Source organism: Gorilla gorilla, chromosome 12 (assembly GCF_029281585.2).
Source record: "Gorilla gorilla gorilla isolate KB3781 chromosome 12, NHGRI_mGorGor1-v2.1_pri, whole genome shotgun sequence".
NCBI lineage: Eukaryota > Metazoa > Chordata > Mammalia > Primates > Hominidae > Gorilla > Gorilla gorilla.
Window position 1 is genome coordinate 119,258,958 of NC_073236.2, and position 27,659 is coordinate 119,286,616.

Sequence of the window (27,659 nt, forward strand, 5' to 3'; positions counted from 1 at the left end):
ACGAAAACCAGCTACCGGCTGTGTGCGTGAGCGGCCAGGAGCCGGGAGGGCGGGCGGCGCAGAGCCCCGGGATGGCGCCTCCGAGCTTCTTACCCCGCCGCGGTGATGGCGCGGGTCCCGGGGTGGATGGAGGGGACGCCCGGCAGCGGCGAAGCCCTGGGGCGCACTCGCGCGGGCCGCAGAGCACTTTGCTCCGCGGCTGGGACAGGTTGCAGAGGCCAAGTCTCAGGGGAACGCGCAGGAGAAGGGGGTTATCGGCTCTGCTCCGCCGGCAGCCTGGACATCCCCCTAGATCGGAAACTTTCAGCAGATCGAAGGCCTGGGCCAAACGAACTGCCGAAGAAGGGCAGGCGGGTCCTTTTCCTTTAAAATTGCATTTTCTGCAGAACTCAAAATCTAGACTGGGTCGGCACGTCGTGATCACCTTGAGAGGGTGATCAGCTTCAAAGAGAGGTCGCCCGCCGAATCCAAAGCCGCGTAGGATCCGACGCCTGTCTGGCTGCGCTGCGCTGGGACCCACAGAGAGGCCCGGCCCAGGCTCCCCAGTTCCCCTGCTCCACTGCTTCGTCCCAAACGAACTCCTCAGCCATCGCCCTCTCGGCCACCGCGGAGACGCGGCGCCTGCTCAGCTTGGGGCATTGAGCCGCATAACACTCGAGAATGTTTGCGGGTGGGAGAGAGAGGCCTAGTGAAGTTCAGTCCTCGCAGACCCCAAGGCCGATCTATGCCAAGGAGAAAGGCCTGACATTACCGGGTAGGGCGGACCCCTGGACCAGGGTCAGCGCTGCCGGCACTGAGGGACTTCTCCTAGCAGGAGCCTGGGGAATCTGGGATGATCGAGCTGGGATAGTCCACCCTGCTTCTAGGACTGGGGCTGGAGAGTCGGTGACAAACACCGCCGCCCCCACCCCGCCAGCCCCCCGGTCTCTCCCTGACGCGGATGCTGGGTCCTACTGTGTTACTTGGCTTCCGTTCCCCCTGCAGCCATGCGCCCGCAGTGTTTGGGTGTTTTACAAATCAACTCGGCTAAGATTTGTGCAAACACGCGGGGAGTCCTGGGTGACAGCAAGTCGCTTGCCTTGTCTTGTCTTCAGTTTACCCGGCTGTGTAGAGCAGAGAGCGGAGGGGTCCTAGCACATTCTTGGCACAGCCAGTGACAAACGTTTGTTGATTACCTGACACCCCTGCCACGTTCGGGCTTAGGAATGAGGGATGCACCCTTGCTGTCCTTGTGGGAGCAGGCCACTTAGCCTCTTGGAGACCGAATTTCCTAATCTATAAAATGAGTGGATTCTCACCTCATCCTGTGTGTGGCTGGCATAACAGGCTGGCACAGAGGAGGTGATGTAGTCTTGCCCCCAACCACCGGTGTGTTCCCAGTGCCAGGGGTGATCATGGCAGAGAGAGAAGCAGCTTCTATGCACCTGGAAGGCTTTGGAGGACACACATGGGGTGGGCTGATGCTGCGGGAGCCACTGTCCACCCACTGCATGTGCTCCAACCGAGACTTCACTTCTCCCACCTGTGCTTCTTGGTCTGTATGGTGAGGGCACAGTCATTTATTTATTTATCCGTCCCTCTATTCATTCCTTCTTTGATGTAAATACTCATTGCCAGGTAGCCTTCGGTGCCTTCTGGATTGAGCAATGCACAGGGCAAGCACATGGAGCTTTAGGATGGACACAGGAGACAGCCAACAGGAAGCGCATAAATGCGCAGTGTGCTATCCAGTGGTTCCGAGTAAAGTGATGGGCTGGGGGGCTCTGTGATCAGCAGAGGACACATTGGAGCCGAGCCCAGGAGGAGGCAGAGAGGATGCGTGGGTCATGCCTGCCTCCCTCGCTCCCTGTAAATAATGATAGTGCCCATTCATTATCTCTTGAATGTCAGGCACCTTGCCTGCTGCTCCACACACCTCATGCCATTTCATTCTCACAACTACTCTATCCTGTGAGATGGGTATTCCTCCCATTCTATAGAAAAGGAAAGTTGAGCTAAAGAATTCAACACCTTGCGCAGAGTCATCTGGAGAGTGGCAGAGCCTGGAGTCATCAACTATCCTTGCTCAACCCTTGGCTTGGGGCTAGGGGATGGGAATGTGAGGGGCTTTGTTCTGCCACCCTGCTCCCCAGACCCCAGTGGAGAGGCAGAGTATGCCTGCCTTTCCTCTCTGGCTTTCTAGAAAATACTTGGCAAAGAAAGGACCTCTCTAGTCCAGGTGAAGACTATGAAAGTGTTACCCAGGGGACTCTTGCCTGCCACTGCTCGCAACTGGAAGTGGAAAACACTTGCCATGGAATACAGCCTGTCATACCAGCAGCAGGACCTGCCCATGACCCAGGTCTCCAGGTGCCCTGCCCAGTTGGGACTTCCTCTTAGGTGATGTGGGGATCCTTAGGTCGATTTGGCGGGGCAGGAGAGAGCTAGTTTGCACAGCCCGGAGCCCTTGAAGCTGTGCACCACATGCTAACTGCACTAAGAGCCTTGAGAATGAAAACCTTCCTCTGTGTTGCCCCAACCATCGCTGGGGAGCAGATGAGGCCCAGAGGCAGATGTCAGGAGCAGAGATCAGAGAAGGCTGGGAGAAAACTGGGGCCTGAAAGCCCTAACTTTAGTTCTTCATCCATCTGATCACCCCCAAACCCCAGACCTCCAGACTCCAGCTGAGTCCTCCTCAGAGAGAGAAGGTGAGATTGCCTCCAACAGAGGAAGGAGGGGAAAGCAGCCTGCTTGGGGCGATGTTTGACAACTGGGGTGAGGAGGGGCAGTTCCTACATTCCTGCCCCAGACCCTTCCTTGCAGAGCACTTTGCTGCTCTTCCACCCCTTGCAGAAGCTGTTTGTTTTCTCTGAACACCAAGTCCCTGATTCAGTCATAGAATCCAAGGATCTGAAAACAACTTTTGGGGTTATTATTTAAGCCAACTTGCCATGCATGCCTGAATCATAACAAATTGCTTCCTGGGCTGCACTTGCATACCTGCAGAGGTGGGGAACTCCCTATCCAAGGCAGCCTCTGATACTCTGAATGGGAGGAAGTTCTTTTTTGTTCTTTTTTTTTTTTTTTTTTTTTTCTTAGAAGACAGGGTCTCACTCTGTGGCCCAGGCTGCAGTGCAGTGGCAGAATCATGGCTCACGGTAACTCAAATTCCTGGGCTCAAGTGATCCTCGTACCTCAGCCTCCCTAGTAGCTGGGTCTACAAGCACAAGCCACCACACCCAGCTAATTTTTAAAAATATTTTGTAGACACAGGGTCTTGCTGTGTTGCCAAGGGTGGCCTCAAAGCATCCTCTTGAGCCCAGGCTCAGTCTCCCAAAGTTCTGGGATTACGGTTGTGCTTTCCTGTACCCGGTTGTGAGGAAGTCCTCTCTGCTACTACTAGGAGAGCCACATCGCTCGAAGGTACCTTTGCTGTGGGGAGTTTGCATGTCATCTGGGAACCTACAACACTAGATTGATACTACTTAGGGAGTTAGTCTTGGATCCCGCCAGCTACAGCCATTTTGAAGCGACTGTCAGGTACGGGAACTTGGGCAAGCCCCAGCTGTAGCCTACTCAGCCTTGCCCAGGGTCTCCTGCCACACCCAGACACCTGGCCCCATGCCTGATGACAAGACAACTAAAAGATCCCTTAGAGGCAACCTACTCTACATTGTCCACATGCAGAAGCCAAGTCCCCAACAAGGGGGCGTGATCAGTAGCCTGTCATTTGGCATCATAGCCATCTTCTATCCTGGGTCCCCCTGTGATCAGGGGCCTTTGTTCTCCATTGCAGCCCAGAGGGTCTTGCCTCACCTCTGCTTAGGGCACCCTGTGGGTGCAACATAATGAGGGTCAGCCTTTGCCCTGCCCTCTCCTCTGTTGGGGATGCTGGGTCCCTGCAGCCATGCACTAATTTGGAACATAAAACTGATAATCCTGAGAGTCAAGAGACCTCAATGCAAATCGTGCCTCTAACCTTGGGCTGCAAGTTCCTCACCCTTCCTGGCTTTAGACCCCAGCTGTGCAGTGAGGCTGACAATCAAACGTCCACTGGGTTTGCAGTGAAAGACGGGGAGAGTGTGAGATGGGTCCACTGCCTGGGACCCAGCCAGGAGCCTGTCCTCTGTCTGGACCCACCATAGCCTCTGGGCCTTTTGACTCAGAGCTGGAGAAAGGTTTGGAGGTGAGGAGATAGGGCTCTAGGTTAGGTCTCCCAGGGAAGGCAAGGGACAGAAGTCGATGACAACAGCCTGCAGAGCCATCTACCCTCTCTGGGTCTGGTGATGATGGACTCCTCTCAGTCCAGAAATCTGCTGCAAATGTCTCCCACAGAAAGACCTGGGACAGCGAGGTGGGAAGATTGCAGCGGGCTCTGGCTTAGCCCCGTAGGACGCCCAGGGCTGGGCTTCCTGAAGCTAGAGGAATTTCCCAGGCTCAACTGGTGATACCCGGCCCCAGGTTACTCAGAGCAACAGCTCTGGCATCCACACTGGGGTCAGCCACGGCTCTGGCCCCAGGCCGCTGGGCGTGGCCTGCCCCTGTGCCCCAGGCTACCGGGAGGGGGAGGAGAGGCAACAGAGAAGAAGGGAGAAAGGTAGCTTCTTTACCAGAAGCCTTCCAAAAGCGACATCTCAGAGCCCTTGGGTTTGGGACGAATCAGGGAGGGCTGGTGGACACTGCCATCTGCTGGTCACTTGTTGTAACAGCAGTGCAGTGTTGAGGAACTTCCTACTTACGGGGAGAAGACTCAGGAACCAGTGCTCTGGGCCTCTGCAGGTGAACAAGCTCGCATGGGGCTGTAAGGTGTCCTGGGAGACGAGTGACAACCACCATATGCTTCCATTGACCCAGGAAAAACACTACAGTATAGGGTCATGATAAAGATCTGGCTTCCAATCCACTTTTGCTGTGTTTGAGCTTTGTGACCCTGATTAAATTAATCTCTGTCATCTTCTGTCTCCTTGTCTTTAAACAGGGACAGGGTTGCCTACTTATAAGGGGTGTGTCAAAGAGTAGATTAAATCAAGTAGGGAAAGTCGTTGCCCCAGTGCTGGCTCAGTTAAAAAAAAAAAATGGTGGCGTTTCATGCCATCTGGGTAAGTCCTGGTTTAACCAGTTGGAAGGCCAGCTCATCTAGCTTGTTCATTCAGTCTCCTAGGTGTGGCCACTGTCTTGGAGGCATTTCCCCTCTGTGGACTTGCTCACCATGGATTTCAGTAGTCTGAATGTTCTGCAGCTGTGTCTTCAGTAGATTTTCTTGGAGACCTTTGTGGACACATGAGATTTAAAACAAACAAACAAATAAACAAACAAAAAACTACTTTTGGAAAAAAAGCTGTGGACTCTTTGAGCAATAATTTGGAATGCCCAGCCCTCCAGTCTTACTTAGATAGAGCTCAGGGTTTCTGTTCTAGACCCACAATGATTAGAGGAACCAAATTATCTGCAGCCTGGGAAGATAGGGGCTGACAGGAACAGAGTTGGAGGAACCGGAAGATGTGTCCACAGTCTAGGATATGAGACTTGCAGCCACCCCTGAGGATGAGAATATTGGGAACAAATGATCCACCAGTTCCTGAAACAGTGTTAACCGGGAGGATCACAGGGCTGACCGGATCCTGGTGTCTGGGGATTGGCTGTCTCAGCTCTTCTGGTCCACATAGTAAAGGTGTCTGTGAGATTTGTCTGCAGGAGGCAGTCTCTGAGGCTGCCCCGCAAAGAACGAGGCACCTACAAAACTGGGAACCTGGCCCTAGGCTATGACTCCCCCATGTGCCCTCTCACCCTCACTTCCTAGGTAGCAGATCCATCCTAAATAAGGTGTTAATTTAGGGCAACTAAAACAGAGCCCAGCTAGGTTCTGTCCTCCAAATCTTCATTCCTGGTTTGAATGAGGAGCTAGAGGACTCTAATCAAAATGCTTGTCCTCATTGCTGGGGACACAAATCTGGAAGTTAGTAAAAACACTGGGTTACAGAATCAACTTCCAAAAGGTCATTAGCAAATCACTGCAAAATTGAAAGAATAATGAGATAGCACTTTTTTCCTCTCTAAATCTAGCAAAACTGAAAAATATGAAACCCGTTATCGGCAAAAGGATGGGCAAACGGGCACATCTACATATACCTTTGGCAGGAATATAAGTTCGTAGAGATTTTTCAAGAACATGGATCATGAAGTACAGGCTATCTAAATTTAAAAAAAAAAGATTTTTCAAGAAGAGCATCAACATTTTAAAGAAGGAAAGGCTTTGATTCAGCACTTTTACTTTTCCCTTGTAAAAATTTTGTTTCATTTATAGCTATACTTGCACACGTGAAGATAAATATACAAGGTTTAAAATTGAGGTAATAATAAAAAGTGGAATAGATGATACTTAATCTAGTAAGGACAAAATGATAATACACCCTCACAGTGAATTATGATTCCCCCAGTGTGAGACTGAGTTAGATCCACATGCATGGCTTGGAAATACGCCATGATATATTATACTGAAATACAGGGTGGGCAGAATAGAGAGGTGGGGCAAAGGGCTGATTCTTAGTTGTTCACACCCAAGCCAAAGCCACACGGATGGACATGTTTCTGTCTGCCTGTCACTGCCCTGCCACCCCAGCCCTCAAACCTCCTTGGGACTCTCTCTTTCTTCTTTCTGCTTTTACTCACATTTTACATCGTCAAACAATAAATCCTCCTTGGAGATCTTCATTATCAGATATCAAAATAAACCAATTCCCATATAGCACTGGAAGGAGGATTGACAGATCACGGGAACAGAATAGAATCCAGAAACAAATAACAATCTTTGAAAATATGTAGAAAAATATTGACAATTCCAGTGAGGGAAAAGGATGACTTGTTTAATAAAAGTTACCAGTGAATGACACTAGATGCTTGATTAAGTATTTAGAGGGGGAAATAGACTCTTGTGACATAAACCAAAATTAATTCCTAGTGAATCAAAGAATTTATTAGAGACTGAAACTATTATAAGCATATTTGGAGAAAATATGTAAATATTTATGCAGTCTGGGTAAGTGATACTTTTCTGAGTTCATTGCAGGAACCAGCAAGAATTATGTCCATGGTTGGAACTTCATAAAAATCTTAAAACATGCTTGTAAGAAAATTCTAAAAACAGAATTGACCTTAACCAAATAATCAAACTTAATGTCACTAATCATGGGGGAAATTGGCATCACGTGCTCTTGGAAGGGATTCCTCAGTGTGGCACTTCTGCCAAAGATTCATCTGCACCTAACCGTGAGAAACAATTAGACAAATCCAAACAGAGGCATATTCTGAACCACTGACCTAAACTCTTCAAAGATATCAATGTCATGAAAGATGAAAAAGCCCATTTTAGAATAAAGGAGACTAAAAGAACGTGATAATTAAATGCAATGCAGGATTTTCAATTAGAGTCTTCACTGGGGGTGGGATGTCGGGATGGGAAGGTATGGGGAGCATTTGTTAGTAAAGACATTGTTTGAACAAATGGAGAAATTGGAACACAGATGGCATATTAGACTGTTGTATCTATGTCAATTTTCCTGAGCATGATCATTGCATTGTGGTTATATAGGTGATATGGTTAGGCTTTGCGTCCCCACCCAAATCTCATCTTGAATTATAATCCTCATAATTCCCGCGTGTCAAGGGAGAGACCAGGTGGAAGTAACTGAATCATGAGACAGTTTTTCCCATGCTGTTCTCTTGATAGTGGGTGAGTTCTCATGAGATCTGATGGTTTTGTAAGGGGCTCTTCCCCCTTCTCTTGGCACGTCTTTCTGCTGCCTTGTGAAAAAGGTACCTTGCTTCCCTTTCAACTTCTGCCATGATTGTAAGTTTCCTGAGGCCTCCCCAGCCATGCTGAACTGTGAGTCAATTAAACCTCTTTCCTTTATAAATTACTCAGTCTTGGGTATGTCTTTATAGCAGTGTGAAAATGGACTAATACAGTAGGAGAATGCTCTCATTCGAAGGAGGTATATGCTGAAGTATTCAGATTGAAAGATCATGATATCTACAACTAACTCTTAAATGTTTCAAGGAAAAAACACAGAAACAGAGAAAGAAAGAGAGGGTAAAACAAAGGTGGCAGAACGTTCACAGTTGTGCAGGGCATCTGTGGTGTACAGCCCAGCTGCCCTCTGGGGTTGAGGGTGGGGTGCACGGGGACTAAGTGCTTACTTACTCTGCAGCTGCTGAGAAAGCTGGCAGCCTGCAGCCCTGCTTACCCTCTCTGAAGACAGGGAGGTGTAGCACCCAAGGTCAGGTAGCCTACATCCAGTGACTTGTCAATGTGGAGCGTAAAAGCCCCACCCCCACCTCCTCCCAATTCAGGATGACCTGGCAGGGCCATGCCAGCTCCGGAGCTCCCCCTGCAAAGGGCTGCGGCCTCTGCCATGATTGCAGATTGCATCCCAAGTTAGCACTCTCTGCCCAGGTAATGCCTAAAAAACTTCCTGCCCATCACCAGTCTCCATCTGAGCCAGAATCCCACCTGTGAGACTAGGGGAAGGGGTCACAGATGTGGTTATTAACCCTTCAACATTTCTGTGCCTTTGAAACATTCTCAAAATAAAAACGTAGGGGAAAAGTAGTTAAAAGACAAATGGGACACCATTTATCACAAAGGGTTAGTATCTTTAATGTGTAAAGCATTCTTACAGATCAACAAGAAAAAGACAAATGGAGCAAGTTTTTTCTCATGTGCAAAGGAAATAAACAGGATAGTCGCAAAGAAACAGAAGACCAACAAATAGGAGAAAGATGCTCAACCGCACCTGTATTCATATAAATGTACTTAAGCAAGAAAAGGCATTTTCACTTCTCACACTTGAGAGGATGTAAGAAAATGAATCGGGGCTGGCGAGGTTTGGGGAAGACGTGCCTCATTCAGCTTTCCCGAGCACAGTTTAGTAGAGTGCAGATGTAAACCCATCTAATGCATCATGTCTCTGTGCTTCCAAGTTCTGGGACTTTCTACAATATCCAAACAAAATAGCTGGATTTGCTGTGCCTCAGGCAAAGATTCCTGAGGATCCCTAGAGCCTCTCTTCCACAGTCAGTCCAAGCTTCCTGACTCCTGTTAACTAGCCACTTCTAGGACTGTGGTGCACTGAGTACTAGATGCCATTTCCCTGAGACGAGGGTGCATAGTAGGCCCTGAAGGTTTGAGGTGGGGCGTCTTGGACAGAGCAGAGCAGGACTCAGCGGAGCCACTAAATGCCACCCACCAAGGTCTGCAGCCTTAGCTGGCCTGCCCTGGGCCTCCTCCAGGCGGGTGGGCCCCGTGCTCCCTCCACAAGCCGGACCGCCACCCAGAGCTCAGGAGCCGCAGGCAGACAATGCGTCCCAAATTCCTTTATAATGCAAAGCAATGAAGCACTGTCTCATTTCTCCCAATCTTCCAATCTCCTCTGCTGTTCAACAATAGCAATGCACACTGAAAGACTCAGAAACAAGTTTCCCAAACAAGTTGGCACTTTTCTCCCAAGCCTTCTTCCTAGGGATCTGGCCTAAACACCAGCCAGCACTTCAAAGATCATCCACCCTGCTCAGTACTCCTCCAGTGCACCAGCTTTCCATCACATGTACACAGCTTAAGGACCAGAGAAGTCAGTTATTCTCCATCTGCATATGGTATTCTAAGGAGCCATTTAAAATTATGGTTTTGGAGGTAATTTTACATGGAAAGATGTTTACAGGATGGTAAATGAAAAAGCAAGTTACAAAATAGTGTATCTATTAAGATTCTGTATTATTTAAAAGAAAAGACTTATGTATAGGCATAGAAAAAAATGTCAGGAGAGAAGGAACAAAAAATTAGTACAATTGTTATATCTGGTATAGAATGAGAGGCGATTTTTACTTTTTAATTTTACTATCCCTATTTTCCAGCTTTTCTACCATAAGCATGAATTATTTCAATAGAATGGTTCCAAAAATTGTCTGCTTGCCCCCCTCTGGAAGAGGGGGCCCTACTCCCTTCTCCCCTTCCCACCTCCTGTCCCCTCCTCCACCCACTGGGACCCTGCCCTCCTCGAGGCCAGAGAACACTTTTCTCTCTTCAAAGATTCTCTTCTTGACCAAACTGAGCTTTGAGCTCCTGAATCTTCTCTTAGACCTATGCATGCACTTCCTTGTAAAATCCAGTTTTAGGAAGAACGCGGCTAAGGCAGGTTACCAACATCCTCCCACCCTGCCTATCTGATCACCCTCGATATCCAACTGGGTTCCCCCTCCTCCACCATCCCCAGGTGATGTCTGACCATCCTGGCCCATCTTCAGCAAGAATCCTGTTAGGTCGGCATAGCCAGAGTCCCCCATACTTGTCTTAGTAATGTTCCAGCCACCACTCCCACCCTGTTCCTTGGCTATAAATTCCTACTTTCTCATGCTGCATTCGGAATTTAGCCCAGTTCTATACTGGGGTCTCTTACCCCTATTGCAGTAGTCCCAGATAAAATCTGCTTTCACCATTTTAACTACTGTTCAATTCTGTGGGGGTTTTTTGTTTGTTTTTTTGTTTGTTTTTCTTGAACACCTCCTTATCTTCCTGGATGTTCAGCAGTGTTTGGCATTGCTGACCACACCCCAGTCTCTTCCTGAAACACTCTTCTCCCTTTGTTCTGTGAGCCCATTCCCTGCTTCTTCAGGATAAGATGTGAGCTCCTTTGCATAGCGCACAAGGCCCTCTATGCTGCGGGGACACAGGCTCCTCCTGCCCTCTGCTGCCTCCTCTCCCAGCAATCCTTCCACATATTCTTCTCACCAGCTCCTCAAATATGCTCTGGTTCTATCAAGGCGTACTAGGCTGAGCATGGTGGCTCACACCTGTAATCCTAGCACTTTGGGAGGCTCAGGAGGGCAGATTGCTTGAGCCCAGGAGTTCAAGGCCAGTCTGGGCAACATAGGGAAACCCTGTCTGTACAAAAAACACAAAAATTAGCTGGGCATGGTGGCACACACCTGTGATCCCAGCTACTTGGGAGGCTGAGGTGGGAGGATCACCTGAGCCCAAGGAGGTTGAGGCTACAGTGAGCTGTGATCATGCCACTGTGACAGAGTGAGACCCTGTCTCAAAAAAAAAAAAAAAAAAAAAGACAAGCTGCCTTCCTAGTACACATTTTACCTCTTTTCTTCCTCCTCCTCAGTCAACCCTGCATCCCCTATAGAGCAGTTTTTATGTCAGGCATTATGTAAGTACTTTACAACTATACCAACAGGAAATCCACTGCAGAAAACCCCCACTTAGAGTGGTTTAGGCATTTATGCAAGGAGAACTTGGTAGAAAAAGTCCAGGGCGTGTATGCAAGTTCATATGCCATCAGCTCCCCAGGCTTGTTCATCCCTAACATGGTAGACTCCAAACTCATGTCTGTGCCTCCTGCTCCCATGATGGCTGCTGTGTCTCCAACACTGTATCCCCTTCCCAGGTAGAAGACAAGGAAGGAGCGAAGAGTTTTCTCCTAGCAAGATAAATCCTCCACAGGAACTTCAGTATATGTGGTCAGTTATGTCACATGGCCCCCTGTAACTGAAATGGGACATGTGTTTTACTTCTCCAGCCTCTATGGTAATAGAAACCAGGAAGAAGGGGGTTGTGAATGGCTTCCAGTTAGCTCATCACCAATGCCTGCCATACATTTCATCTTGTTTCAGTCTCATTTTACCTCATGTAATTCAGGCAATGTTATGATTTAAAGGTTTCTGTTACATGCATTTCACCATTGAGAAAATCAAGTCTCAAAAAAATAATACCTACTTTTTACAACCCAGGTCTGCCATCACCTCCTCCTGGCAGAATTCTTTGTATGCCCAACCCTAGGCTGAGTTAGTTATATGCCCTCCTCTGTGCACCATAGCACCCTAGGCGTGCATCCTTGTTGAAATCTCCAGCTGTCCTAGAGTGGCCTGTGAGCCCCTGAAGTGGGCTGTGAGACCCACAGGATAAGGCTCTGTAGCCCCCAGGCCTGGGGAGATAACAGGCCTGGAGCTGTACCTATGAGTGTTTGCTGAGTGACAAGCAAGGTGGTGGCCCTGCTCCATGTGGATGTGCCTGGACCCTGGAGCTCTAAAGTATCACATGAGGGAACAGAGACAAATTATAAGGTCCCAGAAGACCCGAGCCACCATGGGAAACGTTGGTGCATGGCTCAGCCAGAGTTCAGAGCACCCCCTTCAGGCTGCGGGTGTCTCTCAGTGACCACAGTGTCCCAAGGCCCAGCGACTTCCTGGGTGGAAACTGAGGCCTGGAGTGTTCCTCCCAGGGCAGTGAGAAAGAGAGAAATAGAAAATCCTTTGCAATGTGGTTTGTGTTACCGCAGCTTCAGCCATGGAAGGGGCTCCTTGAATTAAACAGGAAGCAGAAAATATCAGATTTAGATCGCACATTCCATGCATTGTATACAATTATGCGCTGGAGCCATAGAGGGGCACGTGGGACCCACAGAGGCAGAAAATGGGATTGCTGTTGGGAATGGGGTCGCTCTTTCATGGGAAACCAGTTGCATTCTTGACAGGTGGGCCGAGTCTTCCTGAGGTGCACACTTCACAACCCCAGGGGCACAGGTGAGGCCCTCTCATTTGCTTACAAGGCATTGGTGACAGACATGCTACCAGCTCCCACAATGATAGAGAGTCCCCTTCTCTGCAGCCCCCCGACACCGCTGCATATCTCTGGATTGTAGACCATCCTTGGTGGGCTCACCCCAACTCTCAGGTTCAACAGCCTCCTTTTTACCCGTGACTCCTATGTCAGTCTCCAGCCCAGGTCGGCTTCCTGAGGCCCAGGGCCATAAACCCAATCGCATCAATAGGTCCAGCCCTTCAAACACTGCCTGTCTGAAACAGAACCCATCATCCCACCAAAAATATGCTCCTTCTGCAGGTGCCCTGCCACAGAGAATGATACCAATGTCCAGCCACTCACAAGAGCCAAACCATAGTGGTATCTTATCTCTTCCCGCCCACACCCATTGGATTCCCAAGTCTTGACCAACTCCTTCTCCTAAGGCCCTCTTACCCGTCCCCTCTTCTCCACCTGGGTAGCCATCACCCTAGTTCATGGGACCATTATCTCTTGTCTGGATTGCTCTGCAGTCCAGCTCATCTTCATACCTTCAACATGCTCCAAAACCCTGTGCACGGCCTAGCTGGCCCGGCCACTCCTATGTCCCTGACCCTCTGATGGCGCTGTGTTGGCCTCAGGATCAGGCAAAGCCCTGGCCTTGGTGCACTAGGCTGTCCACACCCTGGCTCCTGCTGGCCTCTTCCCCCTGCTCCCTGGTGTTCCTAGCCTGTCGCTAGGGCTTTGCACATGACATTCCTTCTAATCTATCCATATTTCTTCAGGTTTTCCCTTGGACTTCGGCTCCTTTAGAAAGCCTTTCCAGACCCCACCCACTCCCCACATAGGAGGGCAAAGAAGTCCATTGAAGGCATCTAAAGTGTCTTATTCACTGTGTTTCTGTCTGTTGGATAAATGTGAGTGCAATGGTGACTGCTCGACTGCCTGGCACTACACTCAGACTCCTGGAATGCTGAAGCCTATACTGCTTTCTGTCCAGACCCTGAACTCCCTTTCTCTAAAGTAGGGCATGCCAATTTAAACAAAACACGGAGGACCATTTGCAGCCATGAACACGGCCCTGCAGACGGACAGGCCGATGAGCAGCAGAGCAGACAGGGGTTCCCGCCATCATCCTAGCTCTTCACTGCAGCCTTCAAGGGTCTCCCTCAGAACTTTCATTCGTTGTCACACTTCATTCATGATTGCTCATCTTGGCTATAAACAAATCTGAGACAAATAATAAGGCATATCAATGTCCGTATTTATTCAAGAGATATATTAGGGAAAGTCATTTTTCAAAATCTTTTACTGTAGGATTTCTTCACTAAAATCTGTAAATACAGGTAGATATTGTTGGTGATGCTGGTGGCGGTGGTTGATAGGCTCAGGAAACATGGCTGACATCGCCCTGCCGTGAATTCTGGTATAGTTAAGCCCAGCTTCTCTTGCTTTTTGTCACTGGGGCTCTGGGTGGAGAGAGTAACAGAATAGGGGCAGCAGTTTGCACCTTCTGCTGGCCCTGTTTGCAGACTCAGCTTTTCTTTCCCTGGGCTACGTTGACAGGTGATACGATCTCTCTGTTCCTCACCCCATGGAGAGGTGAATCTAAAATGAGTGGGTCTGTTAGGGTCTGCATGTCTGTACGTTCCCCTTTTGAGGGGAACTGGCTCCCGGACCCCGTTGCCCTGCTCCAGCTGGGGACCCAAGTGCAGCCATCCCAGGCAGGCCCGGCCCCGGGAGGCCTCCACCAGGGCTCTGCCAAGCAGCAGAGGGTGCCTCTCTAAAGATCCCCTGTCGGGAGAGTGCCTGCCATTTATGGAGCGGGCAGGCAGTAGGAACCAGATAGGCGAGCTAGCTGGAGGCAGCAAGCTCAAGGGGACTGGGCTGCTGCGTGGCGTTCACTGTGCAGCTTGAAGAAGACCCCACGAAGCATGGACAGAGCCCCAGCTTGGTAAATATTTGTTGACCGATCGGTTGAATGAAATGGTCTTGGGGCAGAGGGGGAGTGGTTTTGTAATGGGGACTGGCGGCGGAAACAGCAGAGTCCCGTCTCTCTAACGGCTAAACTTTAGAGCAAAACAGACACACCGATTAAGGTTCACCGTGTGCCAGGGCCAGGCTGGGCTTCTTCTAGGTGGTTGCGGCGGGCGCGGCTCAGCCTGGGTGCTCCGGGAGCTCAGAGCAGCGCAGGCGGACGGCGACCGTGCGGGACCCGCCCAGCCGCGCTTCCGCCCCGCCTCTGGCCACAGGCGCGAACTGCACGGCCACTGCCACCAGGGGGCAGGCCAGGGCGGCGGGAGGCGGGGCGGGGACGCGGTGACGCGGGCACTGCCGGGTCCCGTGACTGCGCGCCCCGCCCGGAGCCCCCGCCGCCGTCATGCAGTCCCCGGCGGTGCTCGTCACCTCCAGGTGAGCCAGACCCCCGCGCCCCACACCGCACAGCTCGCAGTCCGGGGCGCCCGGGCGGAGAGGCGGGGGGAGGGGACCGCCTCCTAGGCCAGGGACCTGGTGCAGGTCTCCCCAGCGCCCTCGGTGGCTTATCCGGGCTGGGCCCCTGCACCGCCCTGCAGGAGAGGTGGCGACCCCGATTTACAGATGAGGAAACCGAGGCCCTCTAGAGGGTAGAGAACTAGCCAAGGACAGCAAGAGCCCTGGGACTGACTGGTTCAGTGCAGGCGGGCGCAGTGGGGACTCTGCTCTCCTTTCCTATCGCCTTGGGTTCTTCTCTTTTGAGCCCGAAAATCTAGTTCCCCATCCTTTCAGCGCTCCCTGAGTCCCAGGCCCGGTGCTGGGCACTGGGGACAGGCGAATCAGACAGGCTCGCCCTGCAGGGGGCTGCAGTGGAGAGGGGGTGATGCCAGCAGCGGGTAGTAAGCTCAGGTTGCCATGGGAACACAGTACAGGGCAGGAACCCGGTTTCTGGGAGGATGAGTTTGATGAGAGATCAGGAAGAGGTGGTCGCTGCTTGCGAGGCAGCTCAGGAGAGGGCAAGTTACAGCAAAGGCCTTGGAGGCGTCCAGGCGGAGGATGCAGAGTGGGTCGGCTCTGATCGAGACCTGGGGGACCCAGCCCAAGGTGGATCCTGGCAAGGCTGGGAGGCACGTGCTTTTACTTCTTTCCGCCTTTAAAACGCTGTAAAGTGACTTACTTCAAATATTTTCATACACTTCACCCTTGCTCTCCCTACACAAAGTCTTAGGCTAAGATGCCAATTGATGACATAAATGAACGTGTTACCCAGCCAACTGTTGATCATCCAGTTGTAATCAGGAATTCCCCGTGACTTCAGGTCTAGAAAGGTATGATTCCTTTTGTAAACCCTGCTGTCGGAGGCTGCTTGGTCTTTCATGATCAAGTGTGGTTACAGTTGTATCTTCATGGGCGAAAGAGGTTTCCCTACTGCCACTTACGTCACCTCCTCTCACCAAGCCTCAGTTTCCTTTTCTGTGAATTGGAGGTTTCAGATTGGCAGGCATGAGCGACGTCAGTAGTATATGCCCCTCAGCCATGTGCAGATGGATGGGGTGTGACTTTGGTGCTGGGTGCTTGGGATGGGGTGGGTGGCTTCCCTCCCTGCCCCGCTGCACAGCCTGGACGTGGCTTGTTAACAGATGTGGGGGCGCTGGTGGTGGTAAGGCCACATGAGTCAGCCTCATTTTTTGCTGAGGACACCAGCACACCCAAGGATCTTGCCTGCAGGGTGAGTCCAAACACCTTAGCCCAGCAGCAAGGCCGGCCCTTCCCAGTCGCACCCCAGCTCCTCTTTGCAGCCCGATCTCCTCCCACATGTCATTGCCACATGCACTCAAGCTTGAATTCAGCCAGAAGGTGTTTATCGAGAGCCTTCTCTGTACCGGGTACTGGCCCTAGTTCTAGGAGACAAACAAGTCCCTCTCGTAGAGCTTTAATGAGGGCACAGGCCCAGTGGGCAAATCTACTACATGTCAGGGATGATACATGCTATGAAGGAAAACCAAACAGTGGGGGCAATAGAGTGGTAGGAGGCACGCATGCTATTTTCTATGGTGTGGTCAAGACGCATCTTTCTGATGGAGTGGCGCCTGGACAGATCCCGGACAAGCTCCACGAGGGAGAGAGCCATGAAAAAGAAATCTTGGAAAAGTGTGTACTGGGAGGACAGGACAGCAGGAGCCAGGGTCCCGAGGCTGGTATGCTGGAGTGGAGTGAGCCCAGGGAGTGTTAGGTGATGCGGTGAAGAGGCAAGCTTGGTAGTGAGGGATGATCAGGAAAGGCTGAGAAGGCTATGGAGGGGCCATCAGATTTAATTTCAAGTGCAATAGGACCCAACTTCTGGTTTATAGAGATCCTTTGGCTGCTATGCTGAGCATGGGCAGTGGCCGAGCTGAGCATTCAGGACAGGCTTGTAGGATTCCACGTAGAGCCGGTAGTGGCTTGGCCCGGGGTGATGGCGGCCGTGAGGGTGAGAAATGTTTGGGTTCTCGATATATTTTGAAGATTGAGCTTTCAGGTTTGCTGATGCTTGGATATGGGGTGTGAGAACAAGAAGAGAAGTTAAGACTAACGGCAAGTCTCTCAGTCTAAGATGCTGGAAGAATGAGGCTTTCCTTTAGCAGGCTTGGGGAGAGGTAGGAGCAGCATTTGTGTAGACAGGTGAGTTTTGAGAAGCTCGTTGACAGCCCAGTGGGGATGTCAGGCAGCTGGAAGGAGGCTGGCTGTGAGGGGAGAGTGAGCTAAAGATGAGAGTTGGGGAGCCATTGGCTCGGAAATGGTATTTAAAGCCTGGAGCCTGGATGAGATCACCTGGGGAGGGGTACAGTGAGAGGAAGAAGGAGGGTGCTCTGGATGCTATCAAGGGGAACCATCCAAAGCAGTTCCTCTCCTCCTGTTTGAGCAAGAGTGGCCAGGGTGGGCAGAGAAGAACCAAGAGTGAGGGGGTGCTCCAGCCACCAGTGAAGGCAGAGCTTGAAGGAGGGGAGTGGCTGACTGTGCCCACTGCTGCTGACAAGTCAGACCAGAGGAGAAATGAGGATTCCCCTTTGGATTTAACAACACGGAGGTCGCAGGTGACCTGGGCATGGGCAGTTTGTTGCATGATGAGGACCAAAGTCTGGCTGGAACGGGTTCAAGATCGAACAGGAGGAGAGGAACCCATGAATATGGGGCCCTCTGTTGAGGAGTTCTGCTGGAAAGGGCAGGAGGCAAACGGAGCAAGGGGAATGTCGGGTCAAAGCACAGCTTTTGTTATGTGAGTGGTCAGAGCATGGTTGCATGCTAATAAGCGTGGGCCAGTAAGGAAGGAAAATCGATGGTGCGAAAAAGAGGGGTGAGCTGCAGCAGCTATGTCCTTCAGTAGGTGGGAAGGCCTCGGAGCCGCAGCCCTGGTAGAAGGTTGGCCTTAGGAGCAGCCAGCCAGTTTGTCTACAGTCCCAGGAGAGGGCAGCTATCAGGGAGCAGCTGCAGGCTGATGGGCAGATGTGACAGCGAAGCCCAGGATGTTCTGCGATGGTCTCTGGAGCAGTACACAGCAGTGTCCACATCACTTGGGAATTTACTAGAGATGGTGAGGGCACACCCCGGGCCTGCAGAACCAGAATCTGCATATTAACAGGATCCCCAGGGGGTTGCACGCACATTACAGTTGGAGAAGCTTGGTCTAGGGCACATCCTGCCCACCACACCCCCATTTGTTTATGTACTCTCCGTAGCAGCTGCAGCAGAGACCAGATATCCCACACAGCCTGAAATATTTGCTATCTGACCCTGTAGAGAAAGTTTTCCTACGGGTTCAGGGAAGTGGGAGGGTGATGGAGTAGGCCCAGGTGCATCAGACTCGCCGGAGGGCTTACTAAGAAAACAAGATGGCTGGCCACCCTAGGCCCAAACATGCCTTTCTTACAAGTTCCCAGGCGATGCTGATCCTGATCCAGGGACCACACTCTGAGAACCCCACATCTAGGGCAAGGTAGGGTTGCCAAGCCTGGTGTGGTGCTGTGCCTTCAAGTCTGCAGCCATGAATTTCAATGGGACCAGGCTGCATGTTTACACCGTGTCTGTCCCCAGTCACATTGAGCCACTTGGGCACAGGGTGAAGGAAGCAGAGAACTGGAGAAGTGGGCTTTGACCAGGCCAGCTCAGCTCTGGGTAAGAAGTCAGGGGAGCTGGGCCTAAGGCAGAGGGATTCCAGCAATGGAATGGGACTCTGGAAAAGAGGTGGGGTTATGGATTGTGGGTTCTGGCGTGGTCAGAGAACCACTGGATGTGGGGTGCTGTGAGGGAGCTGGATCGTGGGAGGTGCCCATCTGGGTCTGCTCCATCCCTTTCCCAGCCCTGAGAGGACCTCCCCGCAGCTCAGGCACTGCCCTTCTTGTCACTTTCACCCCCCTGTGCCTCGTTTTCATCATGATCCTAAAGAAATGATGCCTGGCTTCTTTCTCATGCCTGCCCCATAAGAGGCCACCTGGGCTCTGGAGCAGCTGCCTGAGGTTGAACGCAGCTCCACCTCATGCCGGGTGAGACCTGGGCAGGCACTTTCCCTTTAGGGGTCTGTTTCCCTGTATTTTAAGTGGGTCTGGGTAGCAGAGCTCCTTCGCAGGGCTGCAGGAGGCGGAAGTGACTTCACACAGGTGCATCCCTAGAGCCCAGCGCGTCTCCCCTCAGCATCCAGCCTCACCTTCCTCCTCCACACTGGTGGCAGTGACACCGTGGGTGACACCAGGCCGTGTGTGTACACTGCGTGAACTCAGTGCCGTTGGCAGAGGGCTGGCTGTGCGTGTGCACCTCCCAGTGCCCATTTGGCCCTTGCTGCACTTTTCACCACCTGAAGGCAGGTTGCCTGGGGTGCCCTGCGCCGCGGGAGGATATTCCTTGTGTGTACAGCACGCAGTCATTGGGTGTCACACATGGCATAGGAGGCACATCACTGTAGGCCTCACCAGTTGGTGACAGCAGCGTCGTGCTGGTGGCAGCGTGGCCTAGCGTGGGATGTGAGGGGTCCGTGTGGGAGGAGTGCTGGGGCAGGGGGATTTGATGGATTGGGGTATAATTCCAGAGAGGGAAGGGCCTTGCCCCAGACACAGGTTAAGCTCCAGAAGCTCCTCCCGTGTTTTCAGGGTCCTGCCTGGCACACAGGAGGTCTCACCTCGATGGTCAGAGCTGCTCAGAGGGTGCCCCACATGTCCTGCCAGAGGTGTTTGCGTGAGGGATGTTAGTCTGCACAGGTCTGTGTCTCACCTTACGTAGGATGAGGGATGTATTTAGTAACTTTTTCCACTTCAAGGAAAACATCTCATCACTTCTTTGCTCGTCATACAATTCATTATATTCGAATTGCATTTTACAAGTCTCCAAGAGCGGTGATGTTTTGCCGATGCATCCTCTCTACACCTCGAGGGGCAGCATCGACTGCCCAGATGAGGGACGGGCCTATCAGTGCCTCTCTGGGCCACAGGGGGTCACAAGGGTCCTGCCTCCAGTGCTCATCCCGTGTCCCCCCCAGGGGGCCTGTAGCAGCCCTCCTGCCCATTAGCCAAAGAGAGGTGCCTGTCTCCAGCTGGGATTTCAATCCCATGTTGTCCCTGCAGCCCCAGGCATGTTCCTTGGTCTGAGTAGAGGCCCTAGGATGCTGCTCCCACCCACTCTGCACAGAGTTTGTGTCGATCCCTTTCAACAAGCCCCATCCTTTCCTGTTTTCCTGCAGGGAGCAGACCTTTGTCCCTGAGCAACCCAAAGGCAGGACCAGGCCCGAGGCCTCAAGGCCTGGGAAGCCAGGCTTATGAGGGCTGGTGTGGCGGGATGGGTGGCCTGGAGCAGTGACCACTGAGGACAGCCAGCAGAGTCACCTGGCACCCAGGCCTGCCAGGCACCCGGAGGCCCTGCCTGCACTTTGCTCGGGAAGCCTACTGCCTTGACCCTGAACCCCACCTGCCTTCTTTTCCTCTGGCAGGCGACTTCAGAATGCCCACACTGGCCTCGACCTGACTGTGCCCCAGCACCAGGAGGTACGGGGCAAGATGATGTCTGGACACGTGGAGTACCAGATCCTGGTGGTGACCCGTCTGGCTGCGTTCAAGTCAGCCAAGCACAGGCCCGAGGATGTCGTCCAGTTCTTGGTGAGCCGGAGGCTCTGGCCAGGATGTTTCAAGGGTGCCTGGGGTCCGGGCGGGCAGACACATCTGCCCACCAGGGTTCAAGTAGCATCCGGAGCAGGTGCTTCTCTGTCTGTTGCTTGCTCAGGGCCTGGAGTACCAGACCATGCTAGACAGAAGGGACACAGGGTGAATCCGACGCTCTCAGTCCGTGGAGAGGCAGACCTCTAAAGAGACAGATACAGATGGGGACAGGAGCACCTGGAGGGCTCTGGGGGTATAGAGAAGGGGCACCTAACTGATCCTGGGGAAACTTCTTGGAAGAGGCGGTGGCGGAGCTGTGTTTTGAGGAACAGATGGGGCTCAGCAGGAGAGGTGAGAAGGGTGTCCCGGGCAGACAACACATCCTAAGCAAAGGCACGGAGGTTGGAAATAGGACATTGAGTGGGAACTCTGTGCAGTTGAGTGTGGTCCTGGGAGGAAGTGGGGAAGATGAAGGTGAGTGACAGGCAGGATCCAGATTGTGGAGAGTCTGTGGGAGCCTGGACTTAACCTGCAGCCAATGAGAGTTTTAAGCAGGGGAGTGACGTGGACCCTTTTGCCTTTAACCAGCCAATCTGCTGAGAGCGTGGAGTTGGATTGGAAGGAACAAAACAGGTGTCAGGGAGCCCAGATACATGGCCAATATGGTCATTCCCAAATCAAGGGCTTGGAGCAGGCCAGTTGCACTTGGTATGGAAGGGAAAGGGAGAGTTGAAAATGTTTACGGGGTAACATGCACCACATTTACTGACTGTTTCCACCAACTGAAATAAAGAATATGATGGAGGAGCAGATCTAGGGGGCATGTGGAGTGTGAAGTGTCTGCCCTGTGGACGGATACATGAGGCTGGAGCTCGGGACGAGCTCAGGCCTGAGATGTAGGTTTGGGAGTCATCAACTTGGAGGTGATATTAAAAATCTGGGAGTGGATCAAGTTGCCCAGAGAACAGATGTGGAAGGCAGAGAGAAGGGCTGAGGAGGAAATCCTGAGGACGCCAGGGGTTCAGGGACTCTTGGGGAGAAGGAGGAGTCTGCAGTTGAGGCAGAGAGGAGAGAACTGGGTGGGTATCTACGGAGTCAGAGGAGCTAAGGGAGGAGAGAATTTCAAGAGGGTTGAGATCACACACTCATTGGCTTATTATTTACCATTTGGCCTCTTGTGAAAAGGACCTGCAGCTGGAGACCAAGAGACACAGCTACAGGATCATTACGACAAAGGTGAAATGAACTAGACCCCGCAGTACAGCAGGGAGTGACACGGGGCTAGCTTGGAGTCTCCTGGCAACCAAGATAAAAAGGGAAACGATGAGTTGCATCTTTCTGGTGACCTGTTGAAAGAGACACTAAATTTTAAGAGAAATTTACGGCACAAATGTTTCTTTTTTTTAAGAGATAGGATCTCACTCTGTTCCCCAGACTGGAGTATAGTAGTGTGATCATAGCTCACTGCAGCCTGGAACTCCTGGGCTCAAGCAATCCTCCTGCCTCAGCCTCCTAAGTATCTAGGACTACAGGCACACACCACCATGCCCAGCTTTTTGTTTTTTAATTTTTTTGGTAGACATAGTGTCTTGTTATGTTGTCCAGGCTGGTCTCAAACTCCTCAAGCTGGGCTTAAGCAATCCTCCTGTGTCAGCCTCCCAAAGTCCTGGGATTACAGGCGTGAACCCCCACGCCCAGCCACACAATTTTAAGGGACATTCAACAACGTCATGAGAAGCGTCTAGAATAGCAATGCTGTTTTTCATTTGATTGCTCCTGTGGCCGACTCTTGGTGAGAAGCAACGTGTGATGTCAGGGGTGATTCTGGGCCTGCATTGCTCTGAGAATGAATTTGCTTCACAGGGCGCTTTGCAGCTCCTGGTAATTTGACTTGATCCAGGTTGGAGCTCAATGCACCCACATTTTCAGACAGGAGCAGAAGAGGAGAGTATTTGAGCTTGATGTTGCGGGGCATGAAGGAGGGAGCATTCTGGGAAGCTTGGGCTTCAGCCGCCCAGCCCACTTGGTTCTGTGCAGAGGGCCGGCCTTACATGCAAGGTGTAGATGAGGATGTTTTAACACCTCCATGAATCACACTAGTGCCACTTTTTCCTAGTCAGTGACGCTCACTCCCTGTGGAGTGTGTGCGTGCAGGGGCTTCTCAGACATTTGAAAGTACTTGCGAGGGCAAAGAACTCCTTTACTCCCCATGGGATCTCAGGATGGAGCCTAAAGTTACATACCCCCAAGCCTGAAGTCTCTTTGATGTTTCATGATTTAACTCAAAGAATTAATGAGCATTTTGTATCTACTTAAAAGGGCATATGTGTTTTAATATAAACGTGTACTGATTTGCTGACCATGGAGTAAAACAGCCCCAGGAGGGGGCACCGCAGTGGAGGTTGTGCAGGCTCTTGGATGTGCTAGCAGTGCAGACACCCACAAGCTTATTAACGTTACAGGGCTGTCTGCCCCGTGCTCAGCAGTGCCTAGCACACGGGGGCACCAGATAAATGTGAGTTCTCAACCTTGCGCTTCCTCTGCTCAGGGTCTCTTACTTGGCCTCCTCTTGTTGCTGGTGCAGATGCCCACCCAAGAAGCCCTGCCTGAACCCCTGATGGACGTGGGCCCTGGGTGGGGTGGGAGCCCAGGCCTACAGCTCCGGGGTACTCACGATGCCAGTGCCCTGGAGATGGAGGTTCCCCGAGCCTGGATTTGCTGGGTCTGTGGTCTGAGCCTAAGTGGAGCAGTTGGGCCAGCAGGGGGCGCCCGGCCCCCACCGTGGCCTGCTCTGCGGGCCGGGCCGGAGTCACAGCTGCTGTCGGAGCCTGTGTTAGCAATCACTCTGGGAAGGGGTCCATGTGCCTTTCCCTGAGGGCTGTTTTCAGGAAAGTCTGGAGCCAGGCTCTTGTGCTGACAACTGCAAGCAGCACCTGTCCCAGGTGACTCCCCACTGGAGGTTCTGAAATCCCCCCCAGCTGCCTCCTGGTATCTTGACCCTTCACAGGCTGGGCATTCTGGGTGGTGTTGCTGGAGCCAAGGATGTGTGTTCCAGACACACCCTGCACCAAGGGATCTCCCTGAGCCTGAGGGCGTCAGATGCCCGCAGCCCCTGCACGCCAGCACTCCAGTGGCACACCGTGGGCACAGTCCGGGCCTGGGAGCATAAGAGTGAGTGACCCACACTTCAGTCGGGGGAGACAGGCCCAGTCTATGGGGAAAGCACAGAGGAGCGAGGAGTGAGGGTAGGTGCCAGGACGATGGTGTGTGCATACAGCAGGTGACAGAGGAGCTAGGAGTGAGGGTAGGTGCCAGGCCGATGGTGTGTGTATACAGCAGGTGACTTCGCTGAGCACCCACATGGTTACAGACACGGTGATGGCACTGAAACCACTGTGAGACTAAGAGCCTGCTGGGGTGTCTCTGTACAGAGTGAACATGCAGCAAGAGCTCCGTGAGTGAAGGGGTGAAGGCTTAGCTGCCCAGGAGCTGTGGGGAGAGGCCAAGGAGTCAGCGGGAGTCAGCCGCTGGCCCCATGGGAAGCTGAGTGCTGCCCTCTCTGAGTCAGATGGTGCTCAAGGCTGCCTTCTGATGACAGCAGGAGTCCTGGCCTGCTTCATTCGGGTGCCTGCGTGCAGAGAGGTCCTGCCTGACGCAGGGCAGAGAACAAGCCTTGGAAATATCTGTCTCCACTGCTTGCATGGGCTGGCCCGCCGAAGGCCACACTGGTTCACGGGAGAATGAGGTTGGTGCTGAGAAGAGATGATTCACGGTGTTGCAGGAAGATGACCTGCCAGCCGGTGATATCACCCTCCTGATATGCAGAAAGCTGGGAATGAACACAGTGGCCCTGATCATGTGCAGGCTGGGCAGGGGTCCCTGTATCAAATCTTGTTACCTGGACCTGTGACAGCATCCAGAATGGCACCGTTATTGCATCTTTCCTCTGGGCCACTAAGATGTTTTCATTGAATCTGCTATCGGCCAGGCATGTTAAGGACTGGAGCCTGAGGCTGGGAGACAGGCGGAGGGGCAGCAGACGGGCATACCTGGCACACTTCCTTTGGCTGCTGGGCCTTGGGAACCCCTGGTAGGGGTGAGAAAGGAGCACTGCCTGCCACTCTTCACTCAGGAAACCACATGCTCCTCTCATTCCAGGTCTCCAAAAAGTACAGCGAGATTGAGGAGTTTTACCAGAAACTGAGCAGTCGTTATGCAGCAGCCAGCCTCCCCCCACTCCCCAGGAAGGTCCTGTTTGTTGGGGAGTCTGACATCCGGGAGAGGAGAGCCGTGTTCAATGAGATCCTGCGCTGTGTCTCCAAGGATGCCGAGTTGGCAAGCAGCCCAGAGCTGCTAGAGTTCTTAGGTACCCAAGGCTCTGCCCTATGTCCCTCAGGTCTCCCCGGCCCAGAACTAGGCCCCGCTGCCCTGCCCCGGTGGGAGCATGTCCACAGCTGCCTCTGCAGCCTGGAGGCTTCAGCCAGGCTGGTGAGGCAGGTGGCCTCGCTGACATCCTTGGCTGGATGGTGGGCAGAAGGAGGCCTACCCTTGAGGGACTGAACGTCTGGCTGTCAGGTGGGGGCTCACACAGCAGGCATTCTCCATAGTGTGACCCCATCCATGGCCTTCCTGGCCAGCCCCATTCCTAGAGCTTGCCCGACACCCCCCGACCGACCATGCACCACATACAACCCCCTGACACACACCCCACACTCCCCTCTGCCTCCTCCAACCAGCCCTAGGGACCTGCAGTATCCCAGGAAAGCTGTGTTCTCACAGCCTGGCTGGTGACCTGCCCCTGGGGACATGTGCCTCTCACCTGTGCCCCCACAGAGAGGGTCGTGGGGACAGCTCCGGGCTGAGGAATTGATCCAGCACCCCTGCCCCCAGTGGTGGAGACGTCAAGCCCTTCCCATGGGTGTCCCGGCCCTGTCTTCTCTCCTCAGTTTTCTCATCTGTAAGGTGGGAGTAGCCTGGCTGATAGGCCGTTATGAGAATTTACAGAGCTAACACATGCAAAGTGCTTAGAACAGAGACAACCACAGTAAATAGTGGCTACAATTTTACCCCACTCCTCGGTTAGTCCTGTCAACCCAGAACCCCCGTGGGGCAGGCCCTGGTCTCACAGATGCCCCCAGGGCAGGGCAGATTCTCACCACTGCTGGTGCCGGACTCCCACCCCTTCTCCCCTCTTTACATCCGTCTGCTTAACTCTTTCCCAGCTACTGTGGATCTCCTAGTTCCACAAGACAGAAGGGAAATTTTCAAAAGAAAGTTGACCGTAAATAAAACAAATTATTTAAAGTGAAAGGTGGGGAAGAGAAGCAAAACTGGTGAATGCGCAGGCCTAGGACTGGATAAGCTGCACAGCCCAGGTGTCCTGTGGCCACGTTGGGCCCCTCACATGGGTCTGGGTTCTCTTCTGCCCTTGTTTGTTCCAAGGTCACAACCCTTCCTTCCTTGCCTGTCTCTGGGGCTGGGTAGACTGTGCTAAGAGGTTCCAGCTCAGCCATCACTGGAAGAGATGCTCAGGATGTCCCAGCCCCTCTCTGGTGGGAAGGCAGGATAGAAACACAAGCTGCTCTATGCCTCACTTTGCTCATCTGCAAGATGGATGTACAGTAGGGATCTCTCTCATAGGGCTTTTGTGATGTTGAAATGTAAGATGCTTATGACATGAAATTGAAGGTTTAGGAGATTTTGAATGGCTTTTCACATTTGTCCAAGTAAAATAACAGAGCATCACATAATACAATATCGTCATTATCACTCAGTGCGTCCAGTATGCCAGACACTCTGTAAGTTCTTTACCTACAAGGTGATTTTATTAAAAGTCAGTTGTTTTAAACTACCCAGTAAGCACTTGGATAGAGATGAACAAATAGTCTGCGCCCACGCTTCTCAAACTATCTGTGGCAAGGGCTAGCTTTTATTCCCAGCCTGTCACAGATGGATACTTTCACAAATACAAAAGCACACTCGGGTATTGTGATGATGGCAGCATGCTGTGAAGTTTCTGGATGCTTGCTCTCCCTTTCTCTACTTACCTCATTGTGGTCACACAGGGGGCATTCTCTGTCTGAAGACCACACTTTAAGAAGCGCTCATCTAAGCCAGTTTGTAATGGAGTGATTACCGTTTGTTCTGGAATCTTCCACATGCTTACCCTGGGCACCCATCCAGTCCACAGTCCAGGTGCCCAGACTCTCGGGGCAGGTCTCTGTCTGCAGAGTTCCTTGCCGTGCCTCCAACTGTAAATGGTTCTGGCTGTACTGGTTCTTTTTGAATCACCCTGTGCCCTGGCTGGTGTATCCCACCGCTCACCCGGGAGGAGGGTGCGGCCATCCCTGCGGCGCACACAGGCTCTGGGCCTTGGGTTCAGGAACCGCTGCCCCTGTCTTGCTCTGAAGCTCCCACTTGTGACCACTCCACTCCAGGCTTCCTTGGTGCCCGTCAGCCCTTGGGGGGCTGCAGCAGGCACTTGGCTGCCCCCGAAACGGAGGTCACCTTCCACCCACCCAGACTCGCCATCCTGCTCAGGTCCCAGGAGGCTGCAGGAAGCCCTCGGCCGCAGATCCTGGCATGGGAGGGTGCAGTGTGGCAAGATACCTCCCCTGGCTCTGGGGTGGTTACCAAGTCCTTTCTTTTCTGTCTTCCTCCACAGGTACCAGATCCCCAGGGGCTGCAGGGCTCACCAGCAGAGATTCCTCTGTCCTGGATGGTGCAGACAGTCAGACAGGGAATGATGAAGAGGCTTTCGACTTTTTTGAGCAGCAAGACCAAGTGGCGGAAGAGGGTCCGCCCATCCAGAGCCTGAAGGGCGAGGATGCTGAGGAATCCTTGGAGGAGGAGGAGGCGCTGGACCCTCTGGGCATTATGCGGTTGGTCTCCTGTTGTTGAGAGGGCCCCTTTGGTGTATTCCAGGCTTTCTGGAGATGACGTCCCCCTTCCCTGGAATCTGAGAAAAGCCCTGAGCATCCCAGGTCGCCCCCTCGCAGGGATCTGGG

The 27,659-nt window shown here is 52.4% G+C and overlaps 1 protein-coding gene and 1 long non-coding RNA gene across 3 annotated transcripts in view; one reads left to right on the top strand and one right to left on the bottom strand.

Annotated features, from left to right (window-relative positions):
- Positions 1-13,802: 13,802 nt before the first annotated feature.
- On the bottom strand, positions 13,803-14,847 carry LOC129531800 (uncharacterized). The gene is made up of 2 exons (XR_008677211.2): positions 14,651-14,847; positions 13,803-14,028 (listed from the first exon to the last, which is right to left on the bottom strand). It is a non-coding gene; the product is annotated as an uncharacterized lncRNA (long non-coding RNA).
- A 3-nt stretch (positions 14,848-14,850) lies between these two features.
- HS1BP3 (HCLS1 binding protein 3) overlaps positions 14,851-27,659 on the top strand; it is a 33,140-nt gene continuing 20,331 nt past the window's right edge. The window contains exons 1-5 of one of the 2 annotated variants that reach the window (XM_031008207.3): positions 14,937-14,971; positions 15,756-15,861; positions 20,487-20,652; positions 24,811-25,018; positions 27,317-27,533. In XM_031008207.3, the coding sequence (XP_030864067.1) occupies positions 20,554-20,652; positions 24,811-25,018; positions 27,317-27,533 (524 nt within the window). In that variant the 5' untranslated portion in view covers positions 14,937-14,971; positions 15,756-15,861; positions 20,487-20,553. Of the gene's footprint in view, positions 14,972-15,755; positions 15,862-20,486; positions 20,653-24,810; positions 25,019-27,316; positions 27,534-27,659 lie in introns of both variants that reach the window. The other variant, XM_031008205.3, reaches the window with a different exon arrangement.